Source organism: Juglans regia, chromosome 16 (genome assembly GCF_001411555.2).
Source record: "Juglans regia cultivar Chandler chromosome 16, Walnut 2.0, whole genome shotgun sequence".
Lineage (NCBI taxonomy): Eukaryota > Viridiplantae > Streptophyta > Magnoliopsida > Fagales > Juglandaceae > Juglans > Juglans regia.
Window position 1 is genome coordinate 2210488 of NC_049916.1, and position 26558 is coordinate 2237045.

The 26558-nt window shown below is 32.4% G+C and overlaps 2 protein-coding genes and 1 pseudogene across 2 annotated transcripts; all 3 read right to left on the reverse strand.

Annotated features, from left to right (window-relative positions):
* Window positions 1-3426: 3426 nt before the first annotated feature.
* LOC108986614 (O-acyltransferase WSD1-like) lies at window positions 3427-12934 on the reverse strand. Its single transcript, XM_035686758.1, has 8 exons — window positions 12900-12934; window positions 9430-9619; window positions 6842-7390; window positions 5524-5581; window positions 5154-5278; window positions 4780-4992; window positions 4278-4415; window positions 3427-3672 (listed from the first exon to the last, which is right to left on the reverse strand). Exons 1-8 carry the CDS (start codon window positions 12932-12934, stop codon window positions 3505-3507), a joined length of 1476 nt encoding a protein of 491 aa, XP_035542651.1. The 3' UTR covers window positions 3427-3504.
* Window positions 12935-13789: 855 nt separating this feature from the next.
* On the reverse strand, window positions 13790-18412 carry LOC108986615 (annotated as a pseudogene).
* A 1277-nt stretch (window positions 18413-19689) lies between these two features.
* LOC108986612 (O-acyltransferase WSD1-like) lies at window positions 19690-25757 on the reverse strand. Its single transcript, XM_018959289.2, has 7 exons — window positions 25465-25757; window positions 24659-25243; window positions 22171-22237; window positions 21603-21715; window positions 20943-21152; window positions 20367-20504; window positions 19690-20127 (listed from the first exon to the last, which is right to left on the reverse strand). Exons 1-7 carry the CDS (start codon window positions 25669-25671, stop codon window positions 19957-19959), a joined length of 1491 nt encoding a protein of 496 aa, XP_018814834.2. The 5' UTR covers window positions 25672-25757; the 3' UTR covers window positions 19690-19956.
* Window positions 25758-26558: the final 801 nt, after the last annotated feature.

Genomic DNA, 26558 nt, shown 5'->3' on the forward strand with positions numbered 1-26558 from the left:
AATGACAGCTGATGAAGAATGACTGAATGAGGTCAGTTTTGCATTTGAGGAGGTTATCTTGAAATATGCAGTATCCAAATGAGAAACCAAAAAGAACCTTTGGGAGTTGAACCTCGAAAAGCCAACGTTAAGCTGAAAAATAATAGCAAATTCAATTCAATGGTCACCTGTGCTGAAAAGATGCTCGCACTTTTTACTGTAGTTGAGATCGGAAAAACCAAAAGATAAAGTGAGGAACCACTTTTTTAACCACTTCGGGGCCACAATTTCCAAAAAGACTGAGGCATATTTTACCATTTTTAAACCCAAGAATGTCACAAACACAGCAAACATGTTTGTACCAACTCCAAGGCTTTGGTTCGTGTTTCGGAGAACTGAGACGCAGAGCACGCAATCACACAAAGGTAAAAGGGAAAGCGAATTGTGTAAGAAGTGAGGACATAGGGAGGCTGGCTGTGTTAGGTCATCATTACATGCTCCCCAGCACCTGCAAATCTATCTGCATGTTGTCCCCAACCCTCTTCTTTTTCTTCTTTTCTTTGCTTCTCCCCCAAGCCTGCGATTTTCTACTACGATTTCCTGTGGAAAGCGTTCATCTTCTTAAATGGGGGTTGAAAATTTAAAATTTTCTGAGATCAACAGCAGCTGAAGAAATTTAAAGTTGTGTTAGATATGGACGAGGAGGGGTCGGGATCATGAGATCAGGATGGTGTAGGATACAGATGTCCAATGGTTCCCACAATAATGGGATCGCATACTCCAGCTCAACGATTTTTTAATAAATAATACCTTCTTAAATTAAAAAATAAAAAGTAATATTAAATACAAATTTTAAATAGATATATTTTTTTTTTCTAAAAATGTGAATCCTATTAAAAAGAAAAAAAATTACACATTTTTATTGTGAAATTCACTTTTTTACAAAGTATCTACGTGGGAGTACTTGTCTGTTAGAACTTATACAAATTATTTTTCATAAATATATATAGGATTAGATCTGGGATCAGAATAATGTTGTCTAATTCTATTGACACACATGCTGGCATGCATCTCCCTCTCCACCTCCTTCTCATTTTAAACTTCCAAGGAAATGTGCCAAGTCTCCACATCTATATCTTTTTGTGACTTTCTTGTACTCTTGTATTGAAAATTGTATATTCAAGTGTCTATTTAATGTAAAAGAACTTATTTAGAGCATTGGCAATGGCTTAGTCATTGCCAAGTCTAAAATTTAGTTAGAATGTTAACTTTTAGCTATAGTATTAATTTTTAACTAAATGAATCTATATTGGACTAGCTATCTTAAAGTTAAAATAATAATATAATATTATATTTTTTTTTTAATTTTTTTTTACAAATACAATTCATATATTTCTTAGATCTTCATGTTTTGTAAAAATAATGTATCTACTCTATCAATATTCGCAATTAGTAGAATAAATAATGTGCATGCCATGCATGTTTTACCATTCAAAGAGAGAGGGAAGTGAAAAAATAATAAAATATTACTTTCCATTGTGAATAGTAGCTAGCCATGTTTGAAGAGGACTTAAAATTTACTGTAGCTCAAGTATTAAGTTTTGGACTTTTGGCTAGTCTAATGTGGAAGCTTTTTCTCACATTTAGCTAAAGTTTAGACTTGCATTGGCATTTGGCTACCCCATACATATACCCCATACATTTCGTACCGACCCAAATACCAGCCTTCAGTTTTTTTTTTTTTTTTTTTTTTCAAACTACAAGATTTTTTGACTTCCATTCAGGTTAAAATTTATAATTTATATATATATGTATTTATATATAATTTATTCATATATAGACTATTATTTTGAAATATAATTTATATATATAATTTATTCATATATCGACTATTCCGAAATAGTACACGAAACGATACCGGTACCGAAATATTTCGTTCCAGTGCCTTAACCGGTACGACTTCCGGTACCATATTCAAAACATTTCATTCAACTGTCCAGGTGGATTGGATTTATGAATATGGCAACAAGATTAGCTTTAGAGGAGATAGAGTGTGAGGGGAGCCCTGCAGAAATGATGGCTTACAAAGTGGCAATCAGCTTCAATGTGTGTAGTACACTCATGAAATATATCGTTGTGATCTAATTGCATGGCACTCCAATTATCATAATGTACATGAGAGCAAGTCATTTGGGGACCACCAATGTCGGTCCAAAGCCATGATAACCATAAAAGGTTCAGCGAGTGCATGGTACTTGAATAGGAGACAACAAACTACTTCCTTCTACGCCAAGAAATCAAAGAAGTGCCAAATAGGAAATAATAACCTGTGTTAGAGAGACAATTAGTGGGATCACTAGCCCAATCAGCATCAGAGTAAACTCAAAGCCCAAGCAATGAATGTGAAGAGAAGTGTAGACCATGGAATAAATTACCCTTGATATTACGCATAATATGAAGAACAATTGCAAAGTGAGTGGAGCGAGGTGCAGTCGTGAGCTGCATATGAGATTTCAAGCCAAGTAATAGTGAGGTATACGAGACTACGAACGAATTGTTGATATAATATCATATTGGGAAGCAAGGTACCATATGTGGTTAAAATCTTGGCATTATACTCAAGAAGACTAGTAACTATTTTACTATCTGCCAACCTAGCTTTGGTGAGCAAGTCAGAAGCATATTTAGCCTGAGTCAAATAATAGCATCTATATGGTAAGTAACCTCAAGAAGAAGAAAGAAATCAAAATGTCCCAAATCTTTCATTTCAAAATTTTGACTAAGAAAAGCCTGAAGATTTTTGAACCCTGTGAAATCACCATTTGTCCCAAAATGTTAAGCTAATGCAAATGAGCATATTAATTATTTAACTTATACCTTAACACTCCCTCGCTTCGCCAAGCAAGAACCTTACAAAGTGGCAGATTTTGAATAATCTAACAAATGAATTAAAAATCCATGACCAAAGGCCATGGTAGTTGGTGTGAATGCACTTCATTGTTCTATATTGGTTGTTGGAGAGATCCACTTCCTTGCCTTCACGATACTGTTGCAAAAGAGAACAACTCTTATATTAAAAGCCCGAATTAAAAATTTTAATTCCATTGCATTAAACGTAGTAGCAAAACTCCACTCTCTCGGAGGAGTACGTGTGGTGCTCATGTTGGAAGTTGGGGAGAAAAATGTGGGCAGCTGGGATCGTGGGTTGTGGCAGAAAGAGAACGCCAAAGGGATTACGAGAGTGGTGGGGATAATCAGACAACAATCATGGTTCAAATCTTTTTCTTTGCATTTTAGATTCAAAGCTATACCAACTCTTAAATTTAGGGAAATTAGTAGGATATATGTGAAAATGAACTGATTACAGATTGGGCAAACTCCAAAAGGCGAAGGAAACAATGCAAGCACACGGCTAGCTCTAACCTTGGACAGATAGAAAGTAAATTATGAGGGCAGTAAATGCTCATGAGACAACAATTATATTTTTGACTGAAAAAGAACCTTGGACAAATACTCCTCTTACTCTTAGACAGCATCCTTTATAAGTCCTTTTTTCACTACAGCGTCTCGGATAAGTTTGAGCGATTCTTCTAAATCTTCGCAGAGCAGGTGAGGATCGGGAATCACAGTCGGGTCGACTGCCAAAGCAAGGGTCATCCTGTGCGCATAACTTTGGAAATGGACAGTCAATGCCTACAATAGAAACAAGGGAAAAAATGAAGAACAAAGCATTAGGATTAGAAAGGAACAGATCACTTGGACTTCAAAAGACACTTGCTGAAATAGCATCATAAAAAGTTCATGTGCACTTTAATACAGAGACTTTCCTTATTACATATTCCATCCTATTCGAAAAAGTTTCATGATTTCTTTTTTCTTTTTTTAAATTTGAAAGTTTTAAATTGAAGAGAAATAGACACATGAAATGAGTTATACAACATTTATTATTGTCAGTGTGAATTTGTTGGATATAATAAATACTCATTTATTATCTCATTTTTCTAGAGATCCTTACAAACCTTGAGGGGATCTTAATCAAGGTCCCAACAAGTTTTTGCCCCAACTCGAGTACCTCAAGTAGAAGAGAGATAGATCACATGACATGAATTATATCATGTTAACCTCTATATATATCTATAGTTCAATTCAGTCCGGCTCAGAGAATAAAATGTCCGAAATATGAGTTAATTAGCAAAAGTAATGGATAAAAGCTTTTTGCTGTTATATTGTAAGTAGTAAGTTTATATAGATCAAGTAAGGAATTAGATCACGATTCTAATAATAATTGGATGACTCACAATTGGGTGCCCATAACCACTAGGAGCAAGGTAAGCAATTGGATGGCCATAAAAGCTAATTTCTTCTTGCGGACCAACCAATCCAGAAATGGCCATTGTTGTGTGGAAGATTGCTCGGTGTATTATAGCAGCAGCAACCTGCAGTTATATGTCCATGCATGCATGATGTAAACATAATATTTTATGACATTATTCATCAGCAACTCGTTGAACTTCCTCCTTAGATCTGATGATCATAAACATTTTCGATAGTGCAATCCTACTTTTTTTTATCCACAATTATATATGCATGTGATAATATATCAGAACTTACAAAGGGAATAATATTATTGCTTTACCTTTTCTTTTCTTTTATCCAAAGCACGATTAATTCCTTGGTAATTATTATTTACTGAACCATAATGAGCTTGAGTACTTATGCCAAGTTAAAAATGAAGTGCTGGGTCTATCGCTAATTGGGAATAAGGATATCATGTACGTATACGTATATGTACGTACGTACCTTGGCTCCAAATGTTCTGAACACCAACGTTGCACACGAACATGTGAATATATGTCCAAGTGAGAGCTTTTTTCTATCAATGGTGGCCTTCATTTTTCGAACATAATCCAATGGGTCTTGATCTTGCAAAGCAATGTTGAGGGGGAGGAGCATATAGCCGAACAAATTGCCCCACCCAGTCTTCGACCCCTTAGCCATCATATCAGCCAAATCCTGTTTAAAATTGAGTGATCAAATCCATATCTTTCTATCAATTCAGTGGTATATATATACGATGATTTAATGCTTTTTTTTTACGAGTCATTTAGAGTTTGTATCTTTGTTTTTAGATCTAGTTAATTGGATTATCGTACGTAACATCAAGGTATATTTACCTGGATTCCCGCAATTTTTCTTAGATTGACGGGAATGATTGCCCTAAGGCGGATACATTTTGAAATAATAATGTTTTTCATCTGCTTCACTCGCCCATCTTTCTGCTCCTCACCTGATGAGTGAACTATATATGCATTAGGGATAAGGTAATATATTTAAGCATGTACAGTACAAGTTAATATTTTTCTAGCAGAAAATAGCTACTTCCTTTGGAATCACTACAACAACTTAGAAAACAAAGGCTAAATGCAAATCGAGTTAAGGAAACTCACATGATGAGAGTGAGGCCGTTTAACAATACAGTCCTAGTACTTAATCACAATATGATTATAAATATCAATGGATTTGATGGAAACTTGCCGTATCTACGGTTCAGATATCTCGAGAGGCCAGCTTGAACTACTCCAACAAGAACATCGTTTACGGTCTGCAAATTCATCCACATGATTAGAATTATTAAAAAAAATAAAGCTTCATTTATTAGGATTGTACAAAGAAACTAGACTCATGCATGTAGCTAGATCAAAGAAATATCTATCGACTAAGCATGTGCTTGAAACAATCTTAAGACAGAATATATAGTTTATTATAATAGCCATTCTCCATGGTTTTGGAGAGTAATTAACCAAGTACAAATTTTTTATAATCATATTGGGACTTATTACAAATACAAATTTTTTTATCAATTCAAACATATAATATAGGCATATATATATGTGTGTGTGTGTGTGTGTGTGTGTGTGTATGTGCATGTGTATATGTGTGTGTGTGTGTGTGGGTGGGTGTATGTGTGTCTATATATATATATATAATCATATAACTAACTTAAATTTTAGTAATAGAAGTTATTTCATTTAAGAAAATAAAAAACTTGATGGAGCATCTTGTAAATAAATTCGAACTCGTTGAAAAAATGAGTCGATTGTGAACATGATAAAATGCAACTTAGCGATGAGTTTGAGTTGAACTAAGAACAAATTTTACTAAAATACTATTAATGAAATGCATGGGAATACCAAATGTTTTTAATAAACTAATATAAAATAAGTATTTTAGCTAAACATGCATTTAAGTAAAAATATTTAAATGGAAAACTATCAAATTTTAAATGTTGTTAAGACAAAATATAAATAATTAAATTTACATCTTTTCAACCGCTTTAAAATTCTTAGACAAGTTTTGATTTCACAAATATTTAAATGGAAAAAGATATTTTAATACAGATTTGAAAGAGAAGACGGTCTGAAAAATGCGAGTTTAAAAAATACGTTCTTAGGAAGAAAAAAAAAAAAAAAATCTAAAAAGAGAGATGTGATATATATATAAATGGTATAGTGAAAATAGATTAGAATAAGGAGTACTTGTCTTGAGTAAGGTGGATAGCTCAAAAAAAGAAAGAGTAATAATACAGATAGCCCTTTTAACAATTCTTTGACAGAATGCTATTAAAATTGCCGTACGTTCAAGTTTCCCAAAATCCAGGTGAAGGAAGCTTTGATCACAAAATCACACAAGAGGTCTGTTCGAGTCCATTCCAAGAAGTTGGAATGTACCCGAAACTAAGGAAAACTTCATGAAATTCCTTCCCAATCAGGTGGCAGTATTGGATTTAGCTGAGGCCATTAGTTTGTGAGCTCGAATGACAAATACATGAATCAAATGGCATGGTTGTGAATCTCTTACATACCATGTTCATTGCATTCTTGACGAGCTTTATGTCGTCCAAACTGACCGTCCGATGCACAAACTTTTTGATATTCCGCTCAACCCCATGTTCACCCTTGATCGGAGTTTTCGTATCTTTCAGAAATAGAGAGATCGCTACGAACAGCACGACATCCACCAAAGTGTTCCAAATCAACCTTAAAACCCACCAAACCGCCAAAAACAACCACCAAAACCCGCCCGAATTAGTAGACGCTGCACGTTTTTTTACCGGAATACTTGGCAACGCTTCTGGGTCTGAGGTTTTTCGTGTGCATGCTAGGAGAAGCGATGTGAGAGATGCACCATCGCCCATCGAATGATGGATTCTAAAAACCGCGACAGCCTCTGCATCTGAGGTTTTGATGTTGAGAATGTGGAGTTCCCATAATGGTTTGGAGAGGTCTAAGGGAGTTCTTGTGAGATTTGACACATAGTCTTCAACAAATCTGTCTGGAAAATCTATGTTGGGATCCAATTCAGGAACAATAACATGATCCTCCAGATTTACTTTCGTCTGGCTCCATTTTTTCTTTTTGTAGTACTTGTTTCCATCGACGACCTTTTCTTTCATCAAACGACAAGAAGAAACAAAAAAAATTTAATTTTTTAAAATTTTCATTAGTAAACAAGGTAATATTATGTCTAATTTTTTCAGAAAATATATTTTGTAAACAAGACTATATTATGTTGAAAAATTAGGTTGATATAAAAAATAGTTAGAAAATAATAATTTTAAGTAACAATTAAATTATTAATTATAAAATGGAGTGTATTTGAAAAATATTAAAAAATATATTATTAAAATATATAATATTATATTATTATTTTGACTTTGAGATGAATAATCCAATATGAATTAATATCTTTAATGGCTTTGGCTTTACTTTTATATATATGGAAACCTTCTTTACAGGCAATGCCTGTTTAGATAGTAATATTTCATCTAATCTTATTTTATCATTATAACTTTTTCAAATTCACACACAAAATATAATAAATAATTTAACTTTTTGAAATTCTAAAACAATAATAATATTAAAAAATAATATTTTAAACAATATTTTATTCAACATTCAACTTTTATATAAAATCATCTCATCTCACGATCTAAACCGCACCTACTCACACATATATACTTGTATACTTTAAGGTAAAAATATATCCTTTTAATAATAAATAATAAAAATGTTACATTTTGATTTTGGGCTGGCTTTGACCATTAATTGAGACAGGTGCACTATCCACGTACATCTGAGACACTCACGTATAAGATATCCAAGTTCATCAACACATGGCATGCTCATCGTTAAGAAATCTTGTAATCAAGACCCATAAGATTTAAGTATGTTGAAAGCAATTATAAAAGGAAATTAATGGTAGTTGTGTTGCTTCAAAATTAAACTAAAACTTGTTTACTTTCGTCTGACTCCATTTTTTCTTTTTGTAGTACTTGTTTCCATCGACGACAAGAAGAAACAAAAAAATTTAAAATTATTACTAGTGGAAACAAGTACTACTAAAAACATTTAGCTTAGACTTTAGGCTACAGTAACTCTAAATGAATTTTCAAAATTGGAGAGTTACTATTCACCAATCAAACTTATATTTTATTCACAAATAATCAAGAAGGTTCTATTAAATTCTTTTTAAAACTTTCATTAGTAAATAAGGCTACATTATGTCTAGATTTTTGAGAAAAAATTTTTTATAAGCAAGGCTATATTATGTTGGATACTTAGGTTGATGTAAAAAGTAGTTGAAAATTAATAATTTTAAGTAAAAATTAATATATTAATTAATATATGGAGTGTATTTGTAAAATATAAAAAAAAATTATTAAAAAAATTATTATTAAAATACATAATATTATATTATTATTTTGATTTTGGAATTGATAGTCCAATCTGGATTAATATCTTTAATGGGTTTGACTTTAGCCAAAATCTCAATTTTTAGTCAAATTTTGGACTTGATAATGACTAAATCATTACCAATGTTTTTATATATATGGAAACCTTCTTTACATTCAAGCTCGTTTGGATAGTAAAAGTATTTCATCTCATCTCATCTCGTCATTATAACTTTATTAAAATTTTATATAAAATATAATTAACAGTTCAACTTTTTTAAATTCTAAAATAATAATAATATTAAAAAATAATATTCTAAAAATATTTTATTCAACTTTTAAATTTAATCTAAAATCATATCATCTCATCTCACTATCCAAACCACACCTTCACACATACTTGTATACTTTAATGTAAAATTATACTCTTTTAATAATAAATAATAAAAATGTTACATTTTGATTTTGGGCATGGTTTGACCATTAATTGAGAAACGTGCACTATCCACGTACATCTCATGAGACACGCTCACGAATAAGATATCCAAGTTCATCAACACATGGCAGGCTCATCGTTAAGAAATCTTGGAATCAAGACCCATAAGATTTAAGTAAGTTGAAAGCAATCATAAAAGGAAATTAATGGTAGTTGTGTTGCTTCAAAATTAAACTAAAACTTGGAAAATCAAACGGAACAAAAATAACCAAACAAGAAATACGTATGATACAATATTTCTTACCAGCTTGCTGGAGAATCTAGGATGCTTGACCAAAGTATGTTCCAAACCAGCTTTAACAACGTCAGGATTGATGGTTGTCTTGAACCCCATTATGGCGATGATATAAACGTTAAAGCATGGCTCATGAAAGAACTGAGATGCTGGACTTAGTGGCTCTTCATGACTGCTTCTTGATGTCTTGCCCTCACCCTTCATCATCTTGCTTCTCCGATTCCTTAGTTTTTTCTTTGTGGGGGATTTTGTTTTTGTTTCACAATTCCCTAAAAAAACTGTCTTACTCCTGCTGAGATGTCAGTATATATTGAGGGCTTAAATGATATAGATGGTGAGTTTGGGCAAAGTATTATCCCTCTTTCTGATAGGGTAAATAAAAATGGATGCTGCTTGCGGGCTACACAGGGGTTACAACTTACGTCAGCTGGCGTGCCCGTTAGTGATTTAAATTTTTTTTCTTTTATTTTCTTTTCAAAATTTTTGTAACATTCTTAATTATTAAAATTACAAAATAAAAAAAAATAAACAACTTTAAAAATAATCAATTTCTTAACTATAAAATACAAATTAAAAAAATAAAATAATCAAGCGGAACCTGCAAGTATATATAGTAAGGGGAGATTTGCATAGTGGGTATAGATGTGTTCAGATAAAAGTTAAAAGTTAAATAAATATTGTTAGAATATTATTATTATTTTATAATTTAAAAGAATTGAATTTTTTATTATATTTTATATAAGAATTTAGAAAAGTTGTAATAATAAGATGAGATAAATTGAAATGAGTTAGTGGATTTCTTAATTCAAACTGGGCCTTGTATATTATTAATGTTCTTTCTATTTGAAAAAAAAGAATAATATTATATAAAATCGTGGAGTGTGCAAGCGTCGTGTAACCATTTTAAAAAATAGTAAAGTCTATTATTAAAAAATTATTATTTTTACATAGGTCTCATATTTATTCATTTTTTTAAAATAATTGCACTGCACTTGCACACTCACGACTCTAACTATTATTTAAAAAAAAAAAAAGAATCTTATACATCTAGCAGTACTATGCCAAAAACTCAAAATTGGCATTTCTTTTTCTAGTTAGTAAAAATTAATGACACATGCACATTTTTTTATGTTATCATATTTTAAATTAAATATATTTTTATGTAATATTTTTTATATTAGAGTATTGGCAATGGTCTAACTATTGACAAATCTAAAATTTGACTAAAATTTGAGATTTTGGCTAAAGCCAAAGCCATTGAAGATATTAATCTATATTAGACTATTCATCTCAAAATCAAAATAATAATATGTTATTATGTGTTTTAATAATAATTTTTTAATATTTTACAAATACATTCCATATATTAATTAATAATTTAATTTTTATTTAAAATTATTATTTCCCAATTATTTTTTATATCAACTTAATTATCCAATATAATATAGCTTTGTTTACAAGAAAATACTTTAAGGAAAATCTAGACATAATATAGCCATGTTTATTACGACAACATGCTATGGGTGCGGTAGTCCCGCTTATGGGATCAAATCAATAGGTTCAAAGAAAAAATATTTGAATATCAATCTTATTGATGTCATGAGTATCATACCAAATCATATTATTCAAAATTATTATATTTTTTTTTAGAATTACGAGACATCTAAGTCATATAAGTAAAGAAAGGCCATATTCCCAAGAAAAGCTCAAGAAATTGACACAAATGGGTATGTAGGTAGAGAATACCTAAAGCCACGAGATAACTAGATCTGTCTAAAGAACTCCTCAAAATGAGAAAAGATATTTGCAACCGTAAATTGTGCAACCGCTGCATAATCGTTTTGAAAAAAATGAATAAAATATAGGACTCACATTAAAAAAATTATTTTTTTAATAGTGGACCTCACTCTTTTTCAAAACGATTACGCGGCGGTTATACACTTCACGGTTGTATGTAGAATTACTCCCTCAAAATAACCTCGTAATTTTGGGAGAAAGGGTCTCTCCTCACAAAGAGGGTCACAGTAACTAGGTTTGGACGACTCTTTACAAAAAACACAAATTTTAAAAAGAATTTAATAAAGTCTTGTTGATTATTTGTGAATAAAATATATATATGATAGATAAATAGTGATTCTCTAACTTTAGAAATTTCTTTAGAGTTATTGTAGCTGAAAATCTAAACTAAAGATTATTAACTAGTACAATAGAAATAATTTATATATATAACTTAACTATATTTTGAATTTCACTAATATTTACCTAGTCTAATACTAACATTCTAAGGATTGGATTGACCAATGTTGTGAACCGTGTCAATCAAAATTTTAAATAATATTTCGGTAACCGTTTCGATTAAGACAGTATTTAAAACTCTGTCGTCAATACCCTGTCACAGCATTTAAGATACGCCAACTCCTTTCCAGAACATTATTAGTCAAGACGCTTCCAGCATTTAAGGACTTGGTTGGGGGGTTCAGGTTTCGTTTGGATTCTAAATTAATCTCAACTCATTTTAACTCATTATTATAATTTTTTTAAATCTTAATATAAAATATAATAAATAATTTAATTTTTTTAAATTTTAAAATAATAATAATATTAAAAAATAATATTTTAATAATATTTTATCATCTCAATTCAATTCACTTCAACATCCAAACACAACCTCAGTCTCTGCCCCTGCAAACGTTCAGAAGTACTGCATATGTCTTAAATGTTTGGCAGTTAATTGGGATTTCTCTCCTGCCACCCTCCATGCCCCATGGCTGGTCGTCGTTAATTATTTGTACAGTTTTTTTTTCCTCTTTAGCTGCGATCAGATAGTTCCAAAAATTAGAATAATGGTTCATATTTTTCTCAAAATCCTAAAGTACTAGTATTGATTTTTCTACATGTATCTTTAAAATCATATTTTTATATATTAAAAAAACTCACATTTAGAATTATGCATTTTTTAACAAAATAATAAAAAAGTATTATTATTTATAAATTTTTTTCTTAAAATTATTATTATTTTTTTATATTTTACAATTAGCTTCATGTCTTAAAAAATATAAATTTCATATATCTAAATATTACCAATTTCATATATCAAAAAGATTAATTTTATCAATAAATATTAATATGTACTAAAAAACACTTTGTATCATCAACTTAATACAAAATTCATATATCAAAATTATCTTAATATAAATTCTACAAATTTGATTTTAATGCATAGGAGAGAGAAAAAAACATTAAAAATAATATTTAGAGAGTGAATAGTAAAAATTTAGAGATGCATAAGTTAATGTATATAAATTTAAAGACATATTATATAAATATGAAGATAAAAATAAAAATGAATAAGTCATTACTAATGCTCTGGAAGGAATATATAAATATATATATATATATATATATATATAAAAGAAGTAGTTTTTACAATATTTACAGAGTACTGAATCAGAAAACACTCAAAGGAAATAACAATGATTGAAGCATACTTCATGTGTTTAGCTTTCTTCTATTGGAGTTTCTATAAAATTTGTTGAAATATTTAATATTGTCAAAAAAAAAAAAATCAAATAGAAAGTAATATATGTTAGTGGACTTCTTTATGTATCAATCTCTTTTTACTTTATACTCTTGGTATTTGGATAGTGAGTTGAGATAAAAGTTAAAAATTAAATAAAATATTGTTAAAATATTATTTTTTAATATAATTATTATTTAAAATTTTAAAAAATTGAATTATTTATTATATTTTATATAAAAATGATAATGATTAGATTAAATTAGTTGATATCAACACTGAATCTAAACGAAGTCTTAAATATTTGTCTTTAAATTCAAAGAACTTGAGAGGATATATGGATCATCCCGAGCTTGATGGAGGTTAGCCAAAGTCTGCTGAGCCAAATTTGAACATAAAGGCGCAATGCTTCACCATTAAACCAATCAAGGAGGCAACGTGCTGAGCGGAAACATAAAAAGAAACACTTTCTTGAGGGCGCATTTGTTTGACCCTCGTATTTCTTCGAGGGAAGTTGGATGTTATCTTCAGTAGGGGTGATAATATATTATATGACACTAGTGGAATAATTAAACATGGCCACAATGCTAAAAAGTCTAACCAGAAAGGAAAGATAATTAGGAATGCTCACCGTCAGAGGATTTTCATGAGCTAAAGCTATTGACTTCAATGGGCTAGATTTTCATGATTTTCTTGTTTCAATGGGCGTATTCCTATTGATAATCTTTTTACTTATCAAACAAAAGAAATATAAGAAAGAGGATCAGTGAAACAACCAAACATGCACATGGAGATATATAGTAGCCAAAGGCCAAATTTATCAATAAAGCATCAATTATTTACCATCGTCTTTTCGACAGTCTATCGTGTTTCTGGATCCAGGTCAGATAGTTTGCTGGACTCAGGCTCAACTTTCTGGGTATCGATTTCAGGATCACCTTTGACCTCCGCTTTCCACCACTCCATTTGGTTGTGCTTGGTCAAAAGAATAGATATGACATTCTGATCCTCTGAAACAAGGGGATTTATTGAGCAACTAAGAGACTTCATTCATGGCTGTTGATATAAAAAACAACAGCAAAAACAATGGGCTACAAAACTCTCAAACACACAAATATGTACATAATTTATATGATTGATTTAACCATATATTTGGCCTTTTTGTGTGGTAATAGTAAGAACTTCCGACTAATTTCTTCCATTCACGAACTTAATCAACTTGCCATTTGTCTTGAGTAGATTAATCAAATTTTAAGCTTCAACTAGTTCATGCAGGTCTTTAATGATAACATACCTATGCTCCAATAACAATCATCAGGCTTTATAGGCTGATAAAGCTCCCCCTGCAAGCATTCAAAGTGCATGATGAGCCAAGGTAAAAACAAGCTAAATGTAGCATTTTACATAGAAGGAAACAACAAATCCAGCATAAGGTTTAGCACACTACAGAAAAGCTTGCAAGCAGACTTACATCAATTATTGGAGGAAGACCCTTGAGTCCAACTTTCAGATGGTTCTTCTTAATATCACAAACAACAAACCTTACTTTAGTTCCAGTTGGTACTGAGACATTAACAGTGACCTCCTGCAGGGGCTGCATCCAAGATTACTTCTCCAGTTCAAGGTTGTTACCTCTATTTGGAGCTGACAAAGACATTCCAAAATAATAATAATAATAATAAATAAAATGAAAAGTTGGATGTGCTCATAGCATTTCTTGAGATTGGCACGCCAATGCAGAAGAGATCTTTCAGACAACCAGACTCACCCTAAAGTAGACTACTGCAACATTCAATCCACGAGACTCATCCTGAATTATCAATTTAAAAATGTAAAGAGGTCGCAGGATGCAGACTCACGTAGGTGCCAATTAGAAGCGTTAGGAGTGTATGGCTTAGGAAAAAAAAAGAACTCATCAAATAAATCAACATATCATTGATTAAGTTTCAATTTTGTTTTTGTTTCTATACATGTTTCCAGCTATGCGCAACGATTAACTAAGACCTAGTTGTGGACATGGCCCTATCAATTTGCCACATGGGGACTCTTATTGTCTTCCTCAATTTCTCAGTAACCCGGCACAAAAGAGTCGGTCAAGTGATCAACACTACTATCAAACTGAGAAAATGGGATAGGCAATAAAAAGTTAAAACTTTAAAAGTTAAGCCCTTTCACTCCCTCTTTATTCTCTATAGTCTACCCCTTTACCTCATTTTTATAAGCAACCAAATAAAAAGAAAAAAAGAAAAAAGAATCATAGAAAGATGATTAAATTCTTGAATTTTAAATTCCCATTCTGGTATTCCTCTCTCTTTCAACCTCCATATGACCCTCAATTGTCTCATCAAACACAACACAAAACAAGAAATTCCAGGGAGAAAGAAAAACAAAATAATCCGTACCTCTAATGCCGCTCTTCTCTTCCAACTTCTCCACCTCCATTGCCTCCTCCTTCTCTTCGTTCACTTTCTTCTTCTCTTCCTCCCTCTTCACCTCGATGTCACAGTTCCTGAATGAAAGACCTGGACTATGGGCCCAGGGCCTGTTTAATGTCATTTACAATTTCACATTCAACATGTATTTGGGCCTTAAGATAGCTATTGGGTTTTGAGCCTTAGTTTTATTCTATTGTATGCCTTAGTTGTGCTAGCCTGGGCCTATGTAGGGGTCATCTTCTTTATGTAAGAGCCAAGGGCTCTAGGGTTGAGGTATTCAAAAAGTTATTGAATATTATATTTCTCTCTTTTATCATCTTCTGCCTTTTTTCAATGGAGGTGCTCCCATCGAAGTGATCAATTTTAGTCTATTTTTATTCTAAGTAGTTAGAGGTGTGTTACAAGTGATATCCAAAACCAATCTTTCCTTGGCATCGGCTTTATCAATTCGGGAAAATGGAAAACATTATCTCATCGTTACTCAATATCAAAGAGCAAGTCGAAGAATCACAGCAACGTTTGGATACTATTTTACAGACATTTAAAGATTTCAAGAATAACCTTGAAAATTTTTAGAACAACTTCAATGAAGATTTCTCAAATTTGGAAAACCAACTCTATGCTCTGCAAGAGGAGGAAAAATACGCAGCAACGGTGCAAGAAGAAAATAAATTAAAGGAACACCAGAACAATTTCAATGTAACCTTGAACTATTTGGAGCCCCCAAATTGCGAATTACAAGACGAAGAACAAGCAGCGCGATCGATTCCTGATGGTGAAATTATCAAATGTGAACTCAACATTCACAAGGATGATATTCACTTAGATAGAGGGGACCATCGAGCTGTGTATGTGTGGATTTTTGCAGACATCACTCAGGTTTCACGATCTGAGTTGTGGATTTTTGACCCTGGAGGAAATGCTTTCAGTTTTTCATCTTCACACCCTCACTTCTCTCCCATGGTTATTTCCAAGTGCCTTCACTCCAACATCACCAAATATCTCAAACCATCTCCTCAATCGGTCTCACAACTCAGAAAAAGAAAACTCTCCCTTACCATCTATCGCACCCAGTGAGCCTGGTATTCCTGCTGTGTTCGATAGAGGTGGTCAACTCACCATGTCAATTGGTTTGTTGGCTCATGCCCCCGACAAAACATCACTCTCTACTGATAACACCATAAAAAATCGAGATCTCTCTTCCATTGCAACCTAAAGTCCATCCACACCAGCTCCATTCATCCATTCATACAACATTGCTTTGAGCTCTTCTTCTGTGAGATGCTATTGTCCAGGGTGCCCTCCTCCCAGGTGATCATTTTCATCTTACGGGTCAGGTGGAGGACGAGGGTTCCCAGCTATTGCCGTTGACCCTGGCCAGAAACAGAGGAGACCAAGCATTCGGCACCATCGGCAAGGATTGCAGTGTCCTTAAGCCAGCCATGGTGACCCAATTTCTCAGAGCTACAGAGCCTGGTTTTGAAAGTATAGGTGAGCTTCCTTTGCTCTATTTTGCTGGCCGAAATGCTTTAGTTGCTTTTGTTGCCTACCATCCAGGCACATCATACTTAGATCTAGAGATGAATAAATCATTGGTGGTTGAAGTTGACAATAAACTGAGGGAGGTACTTAGATGTAGAGATGATTTTGAGCCTAACGTGTTTGATGAAATCCTTGAGAGAAGTATAAAATCTGATAAGGTCCCATTCTTGACTAAGCCTACTTTGATAATTTGTAATGTCTTCCTAAATGTGTATGGAAAATTGGGGATGCCTTAGAATAAGATTGTGCTAGCTAGCACTCTTGATGAGCTACATATGGGATTATTAAATGGGTTTTGTTTAAAATCTCAAGGTTGTGCAACAACTACTGATATTGGCAACAAATCACATTTGATTGGGGGAGTTAATGATGAACCATTGTTATCAAGTGGAATTCATATTTTTAACCAAACAGTAGGCGAATTGGTGAATCCTATTGTGCCAGGTTCTACACCAAATGATTACATATGATTTCTTGAGGTGGGCACACTATTTGTTAGGAAACTAAGAAAAATATTGGGGAAATAAGTTGTTGCTTGGAGCAAGCTTGTGAGGGACAATGCCAATAAATTAGCTGGTATTAGTGATCCCTTTGGAATTGGTAAGGGTAAACTAATATCCATGCTCATGAAGGAATTCCCATCGGTTCTTGGAGACTCTGTGAGACATAGAACCTGGCCTTCCAAGGGCTGTGGGAGGGATGAAGTCCATTACCACTTCACTGAATCAAATGCTATGAAGGAGAGAGAGAGAGAGAGAAACAATGGCAAGGATGAGTATGCACAAGACTATGTTGTTTCCTTCAAGGCTATTTGCATGGGCTTCGCAGGAGATGGTGTAGAAGATAGAAATTTTGACTGGATTACTCATGATGAGCTAGAAGTTAATTATTTCTAGTTACAAAGGAAGCGTGGTGGCCAAACCGCACCTTGTGGACAAGGCGCTTCTATGGGGGATGGTTTGTCACAGTTCCCGAATGAAGGACCTAGGCTATGGGCCCTAGGCCTGTTTTATGTCATTTACATTTCAGATTCAACATGTATTTGGGCCTTAAGATAGCTAGTGGGCCTTGGGCCTTAGTTTTATTCTATTGTATGCCATAGTTGTGTTAGCATGGGCTCATGTAGGTCTTCTTTATGTAAGAGCTAAGGGCTCTAGGGTTGAGGTATTAAGAAAGTTATTGAATATTATATTTCTCTCTTTTATCATCTTCTTCCTTTCTTCAATGGAGGTGATCTCCTCGAAGTGAGTAATTTTAGTCTATTTTCCTTCGCCACGCTCACTGTTGCCTCTATCTCTGCCACCGCCGTGTCCTTCTCAAGAAAGCCGCTTTTGTCAGCAAGAAAGTCAAAAACATTCTCTAGAAACCCTAGCGGGCTCGACGGATTGAAGGCCGCTCTAAACGGCACCGTCGTTGGTGACAACGAGGAAGTTTTCTTGTGGTCTTCCTTTTCTTGGAAATCTGAGATAATTGCCATACGTGATCGCACGAGTGAAAACTAGCGAGTGTACTTGATGTCAAGTCAAATGCGTTGAATTGCGACAAGGGTTTAACGTTAAGACCCTCAGGAACGCGTATAATATAGACGTGCTTCATTGCTGAAAACTCTTCTGTAATTTCAATAACTTCCTGAAAACTTGTTTATAGCTGGAAAGCATCCATTTGTCCTTTAAGCAACCTTTGAATATTGAATTTCTCGTCTCATTTAATCTTATCTCATTATTATAAATTTTTATATAAAATATAATAAATAATTTAACTTTTTCAAATCTTAAAATAATAATAATATTAAAAATTAATATTTTAACAATATTTTATTTGACTTTAATCTAAAACCATCTTATTTTATCTCACTATCCAAATCGTTTCTAAATCTATCTTTAATTTTATATTTTGTACTCTCTTATAAGAAAATCCGAGAAAAAAAAATGATTTTTTAAAATTTAAAGCCATAGTAACATTTTCTTTTTTCAAAGCAAGAGAAAAAGTCAAGATTCTCAATTTTGCAGCTGATGAAAGTTCAAAATATCTATTTAACTTTAGAACTCAAATCAGCAGAAAAAAAAAAAATCAATTATGTAAACTACAGTCATACTGTTGTGTAAGTTGTTTCATTCTCAATGGACAATACTAAATTAAATATAGAATTTTGTAACTCATCATCACAACATATCACACTTTTTATTATTATTTTATTATTTTTAATTTTTTGTATTTTTTTTAAATTAATTGAATTCTTCTACTCATCATCCATACACCACACATTTTATAAGAAAAAAAAATTAAAAAATTATGTGTGATGTATTGTATAAGGATGATAAGTATAGTTTTTATTAATTATATAATGTCTTTTACAGTTTTTATTCAAACTTTAGGACTTCAAAGTGAGAGAGATAAACGTCGTAAATTGGCCTTTAAAATATTTATTGATATCTTATTAATCTATCGGAATATAATTTTCTTCCTTTTAAATTATATATGAATAGTATCGATTTAATATAAAATAATAAATATTTTTATCATTTCATTCTTGAAGTGAAATAATTAAAGTATTATATTATTATATAAAATAGGTACCATCCATTTCGTATGAGACGGAGATGTTCATCTTTAATCTTATAAACATGTGAGACCCATTTTTATGTTTACGAAAGGAAGTTCAAATCATCGCATGACCTGGCCGGAGCACATCAAATAATAATAATAATAATAATAAAATAAGACATTAAGTAAGTATTACAATATATTCCTGCCCATATAAATATTTCGTGCAACATTAAACGACCAAAAAATGTCTAGGTCCACTTTATTTAGAGAATTAAAATCTATTTAACACATTTTTTAAACACACCTAGCAGACTACTGATGTTGAAAATTCGACATCAGTTATTAAAATCCTTTATTTATCTCTCCCACTAGATCGAGAGTGGATGTTTTTTCGTACGAACTAATAGATCATATCATATCATATTAAAACGTCATCCTAATCTTGAATATCTTCTGGAATGACAAGATCAATTTTTAGACAACATCTAGCTTGACGAGTACTTTATTGAGTGCAGCATCTCGAACGAGTTTGAGTGACTCTTCTATATCGTTACAAAGCTCGTGAGGATCAGGAATCACACTTGGGTCAACTGATAAAGAAATAGTCATCTTGTTCACATAACTCTGAAAATGGACAACCAGTGACTGCAATACAACAAATAGGAAAAAAACGTACAAGAACAAAAGCATTAGGATCAATTAATTGTAAGCCACGGGGTTGGACTTCAAAGACTTTGGGATAGATATATTTGCACATTCTAATATTGCATGCCCATAAAAGAGGAGCGGGATTGAGTAAAATGATATTAGTGAATGTACAATAAGTAGTCAGTTAATACCAAAATTATAAGGGAGACGATTTAAATAATGATTGGATAACTTACATTTGGGAACCCATAAATAGTAGGAGCAAGGTAAGCAATTGGATGGCCAAAAAAACTAATTTCTTCTTGTGGACCAATCACTCCGGAAATAGCCATTGTTATATTGAAGAGTGCTCGACGTATTATAGCAGCAGCAACCTGTCATGATATATCCATGATATATGCATGTAAACATAATTTATGACATTTTTCATCAGCTTGTCATGCTCTCTCATCATAAACATTTTTTTTAATAATAATTTGTACAAATCTCAATATACAAGAATGATCATGGAGTCAGTCTATATGTAAATAAGTGAACCCTATCATGAAAAAGTATAAAAAAAAAAAAAAAATTACTTTTTTTTTTTAACGAGTTCGGCCTACTTTTTACAAAGGGTCTGTGCAAGGCTTCCACAATTATTTATGTAAGTGATGAATTACTTATATAAGAATATTATACAATGCTTCACTTGAATTTGGATATGATTAATTAATCCTTGGTAATATTAATTTATTTGACAATAACTAGCTTGAGTATAAAACTGAAGTGTTAGGTCTAAGGAGATCGATCGTATATATAATGTACATACGTACCTTGGTTCCAAATGTTCTGAATACTAACCCAAGACACATATTTGTGAATATAGGTTCAAGTGAGAGCTTTTTTCCATCAATGGAGGCCTTTGCTTTCCGAACATAATCCAAAGGGTCGTCTTGCAATGCAATGGAAAAAGGGAGGAACATATATCCAATCACATTGCCCCACCTAATTTTTGACCCCTTAGCCATCATATCAGCCATATCCTGTTAAAAATTAAATTATTTCTGTTACTAGAGGTATGATGATTTGATGCTTAGTCATTTAATTTAGAGTTTGCACTACAAAAAAAGAAAATTTTGGACAGATTATTTGTAACGAGAATGACCATTTGGAATAAAACTAGACTCATTTTTACAGGAAATAATCATTGTCACAGGAAATAACTGGTCACAAATAAGCAGTTTTCTTGTAGTGATACTTTTTTTAGAGTTTGGATTTCATATTATAGCATTAATTAAGGCATATTGGGATGATGATGCTATATTTTTCAAACTATGACAGAAAGATAATTGGAAAATACAAAATTGCAGCCTACTATGTGCTGCAGCCGCAGCACACTCCACTATATTGAGTGTAAAAAAAAAAAAAAAAAAACACCACGTAGGTGTGCTGCGGCTACGGGCTGATGCCAAGAATTCCTCAAGATAATTTACCTGTATTCCTGCAGACTTTCTGAGATTGACGAGAATGGCTGTCCTAAAGCGGATACCTTTAGGGATATTGCTATTGCTTTGCTTCACTCGCCCATCTTTCTGCTCCTCACCACCTGTACATGATGAGTGAACTATATTATTGCATTAGGGATAAGCATTAATGCTGGTGTCGGTGCCTTATGCATGATGATATGCATAATGAAAAATACTAATAATCATCATTGTGAGCATCATCATTGTGATCTTATTATTTTCTGATACGTACGGTTCGAATCAATGATTGACAACTTCTTAGTTAAGCATTTAATTAATACCATATTAGAAGACAATAAATATCATTACCAGGAAGCTGCTTTTATTTTCCCAGAAGATAAGAGCTACTTCCTTTGAGAATTTGTACTGCAAACATGATATTATAGAGTACCCATGCATGCATAATTGCTTGAGCAGATCTAGTGCAAATGGGGACTTTACACTTAAAAATGCCATGATGAACATGAATGCTCGAGGTTAAACAATACATTAATATATCACAAAATAATCGTCTATGAAATTTTTGGAAACTTACTATATCTACGATTCAGATATCTTGATAGGCCAGCTTGAGTTATTCCAACAACAACATCGTTTACAGTCTGTAAAATTCATCCACATCAAAATTATGAAAAAAAACAAATACTTTATTTATTAGATAGGATCGGATAAAGAAAGTGCATAAACAAATTGCCTATGAATTGACAATTAAGCATCATGTGCAGCTTTGAACAATCTTATGATAAAACTGCTTATAATAGCCATCCCAATGTGGTTTTGGAGAGAGATGATCAGGTGGTGTTTACTTTGGGATTTATTACAAATATATTCAAACTTTTATACGTATGTTTATATTATATATATATAACTAATTTATAGTTTTTGTAATCATAAATTGGTGCAATCCCAAGTTTGTGCCGCACCGCCATTGGTAAGTCACTTCGTTCCCCCCTCCTCTCTCTCTCTCTCTCTCTCTCTCTCTCCCTCTCTCTCTCCCCGTGCTAGCCAGCCAGTATTGTGACTAATGGTGGCCGCCACACCTTGTCCAGCCATGCTGCGTTGCTACGTTGAACCCTCCTTACAACGCCACCATGCCTTGCCCCCAAAATCCAGTTGCTCTACCTCACTTCGCTATGGTAAGTGTTTTCGGATCCCTTTCCATCGTGTAATTGTTGGTCCATCTATGACTAACTTGGGTTGTTAAATTTTTCGGACGGTTGAAAAATTTTGTGGATTAAGACTGTGTTTGTGAAATTTGTGTAATCGTATTGGTTTGAGTGGAGGTTGGTTTTGAGATAGCATGGACATAGGAGGAAGTGGTTTGCGACTTTGAATTCGGTATACACATATGTTCGGGTAGTGAATCATGTGTTTGGTCATGTGGGGCTTCTAATAGATTATAAGTACTGAAATTCAAGGAGGGTGGGTTGATTATCGGTGGAGTTGTATTTTTGGGACACATCTTCTTTGGGCCACTATAAACCTGAGGCAACAAGTGGAGTAGATGTTGAATGGCTCGTTTATGGGCTCAAGAGTTGGTTCTAATTGAGCTGTAGTCTGGACTATAGAATTTCGTTATTTATGTTGGTTTAATGATACTAGCTCTATAAGTTATTAATATACTGGTGGTGATTTGGATTAGGTTATGATACTTCTACTGGACTCAAGGCTTAGATAGGATATAATGTATATTTCAAAAGTCAGGTAAGTGATGGTCCTATACTAGATTTTGTTAAAAAAAAAATGTCTCTTTAATTAAAAAAAAATTAAAAATGTAAAATATCTAATATTTAATCATAATATACTATTCTTTTTATTTTACTAAAATCATATTTAAATAGGAATGCCAAATATTTTAATAAAATGATATAAAACAAGCATTTTAGTTAAACATGATTCGAGTAAACAATATTTCATGATCAATTGGAAACTATCGGTTCTTAAATGTTTAAATGGAAGAAAATATTTTAATACAAATTTGAAAGAATATATTATATATTACTGTCCAAAAAATGCGGATGTTAAGAAAATATATGATTATTATAGAAAGAGAATAAAGAAAGATATTATAATATTTAGAGGTAATGATACATTACACCTTATTTATTGTTGTTTTAATATCCAACTATCTTTCTTCCTTTTACTCCTTGAATTTAGATTAAAAATTTCGAGATATGATATTCTTGCATAATCTTAAAGAAAATAAATTTAATCAATTATCATGTAAATTTATTTTTAATTAATTTACATAATTATATTAATTAGTTAAATTTATTTTCTTTTAAATTATACAAGAAAGTTATCTTCTGAGATTTTTAATCCAAATTCAAACAACAAAAAGAAAAAAAAAACTGGATAATAAATCACTAGTAAAAGAAGTACTGTAAGGGTATCATTGCCTTAACTGATCATAAAGGTACATGCTACTACTAATTAATAACTTCTGTATAACTTATTAATAGATTTTAAAATTTTCTGACTTGTTATTTTATTTAAATGTGCTTATTTTTTTAAAATAATATTTTTATTATATACTAGTAAAATAATTAATATAATTTGGTTGTCATTGTATCATTGCTCGACAACATTATATATTAAAAAGTCTTCGGCCGTGTCCCACATCGTTCAAAGATGTTGGAAATCGGAATGCATCCAAATCAAAGTATAATTAAGAGTAATACTATATACAAGTTTTAAATAGGTAAATTTTATATAAATTTTATATAAAATAGTAGATCTTACTAATAAATAATAATTTTTTTTATATTTTTTTGAGATGGAATTCACTTTTTTATAAGGACTTATATAGAGTAGTTTGTACAAATTATTTCTCTATAATTAATAGCATATATGAAATTGTGTCCAATTTCTTGGCGGGACCACTAGTTTGAAAGCCTGAATGAAAAAGAGAAATGTTTAAGTCCGTAAAGAAATATTATAGAAGTAAATAAATCAACTAATTAATTAAGACGAACATGCATAAAATGGGTTCATGTTGTGAACCAACGTACGTACGTACATACCGTGTTCATTGCATTCTTCACGAGCTTTATGTCGTCCATGCTGACTGTCCGATGCACAAACTTTTTTACGTTCAGCTCAACCCCGGGTGCACCTTTGATCGGAGTTTTCATGTCATTCAGAAATAGAATGGTCGCCACAAAAAGCAAGACATCCACTAAAGTGTTCCAAATCAGCCTTAAAGACAGCCAAATTGCTAAAAAGAACCACCAAAGCCCATCCCGCGAATTAAACGTTGAACTTGCTCGTTTTTTCACTGGAACACTAGGCAATGCTTCTGGGTCAGAGGTTTTCCGTGTACAGGCTAGGAGAAGGGATACAAGGGATGCACCATCGCCCATCGAGTGGTGAATCCTAAAGACCCCAACAGCCTCCGCATCTGAGGTTTTGATGTTGAGAATGTGGAGTTCCCATAATGGTTTGGAGAGGTCTAAGGGAGTTCTTGTGACATTTGACACGTAGTCTTCAACAAATCTGTCTGGAAAATCTATGTTGGGATCCAATTCGGGAACTATAATATGATCCTCCAGATTTACTTTCGTCTGAGTCCATTTTTTATTTTTGCGGTACTTGTTGCCATCAACGACCTTTAATTAATTGGTTTCATGAAATAGCAAGAAACACATTAAATACATTAAGAATATTGAATTCATGTACAAGTGGCCAGCAGCAGATCAAAATGCCACTTCGCTCGCCTCATGGTTTACTTTATGGCATTGATCAAGTAAGGCCATGATTTTCGATCGACCCCATGCATACAGAAAATTAAGAAGCGGAGAAGAAATTATAGGTACGATACATTTCTTACCATCTTGCTGGAGAATCTAGGATGCTTGACCAAAGTTTGGTCCAAACCAGCCTTAACAACGTCAGGATTGATTCTTGTCTTGCACCCCATGATGGCAATGATATAAACGTTAGAGCGTGGCGCATGAAAGAGCCGAGCTACTGGACTTAGTGGCTCCTCATCACGATGACTGCTTCTTGATGCCTTGACATGATCACCCATCATCATCTTGCTTCTGCAATTCCCTACTAGCCTTCTAGCTTTGTGGATGATTTTGTTTAATTTTGTTTCACAAAGCTTTCAAAAAGCTGTTTGTCTTCTATGAGACTTCAGTACTATTAATATTGGGACAGTGATAGGGTTACTATCTTCTTACTATCCATTTATTATCATAAATTTATTATTTATAGTGTATTTAAAATTTGAGTAATGCTACATACAATTGTGAAATGCACAAACACCGTACAGTAGTTTTGAAAAAAAGTAGAGTCTATTATTAAAAAATTAATTTATTTTCATCTGGGTTTCATATTTATTCATTTTTTTCAAAACGACTGCACGGTACTTGCACACTCACGACTGCAAGTATCATTTCTCTTGAAGTTTTTTTTTTATCATTTTTTAAGTATTTTTTTAATATCTTTAATCATTAAGAAAAAATTTAAAAAATATATAATTTTAATAATAATCACTTCTATAACCATAAGTAAAATTAAAAAATTAAAAAAAAATAAATATAAAAATAATAATAAATAAATAATAAAAAGATAGTAACTCTATGTTTAACTTGTATTCCTTTAAATGGAATTAGATTGTGAGTTTGGTCGAAGTATTACGTACGGCTCTTTTGTCGACGGGTAAATGGCTAGCTGGTTGCTATGGAATTAAAGAAATGTTTGTGATAACCACAAAACTTCCTTTGAAATATTAGGAGGCTTAACTACAGTACTCCCTCAATTATAGCGTTTCTTTTTATATCAATCCATCATCTTTCTAAGTACCTACCTAACTACACAAACATTAATATTGAGGAACGTAGGTAGGTAGGTAGTTGGAAGGATGGATTACGGGCGGGTCTACGCCCACCGCTCCCAGCTACCGCTGGGAGCCACTGT

Coding starts and splice junctions, on each gene's coding strand:
- LOC108986614 (XM_035686758.1), bottom strand. CDS start 12,934: ATGAAGTATGCTTCAATCATTGTTATTTCCTTTGA. Junction 5,279..5,523: donor CCTCTCGAGATATCTGAACC/GTAGATACGGCA, acceptor ATGCATATATAG/TTCACTCATCAGGTGAGGAG. Junction 4,993..5,153: donor GAAAAATTGCGGGAATCCAG/GTAAATATACCT, acceptor AATTTTAAACAG/GATTTGGCTGATATGATGGC.
- LOC108986612 (XM_018959289.2), bottom strand. CDS start 25,671: ATGATGATGGGTGATCATGTCAAGGCATCAAGAAGCAGTCATCGTGAT. Junction 25,244..25,464: donor CTAGATTCTCCAGCAAGATG/GTAAGAAATGTA, acceptor AATTAATTAAAG/GTCGTTGATGGCAACAAGTA. Junction 21,153..21,602: donor GAAAGTCTGCAGGAATACAG/GTAAATTATCTT, acceptor AATTTTTAACAG/GATATGGCTGATATGATGGC.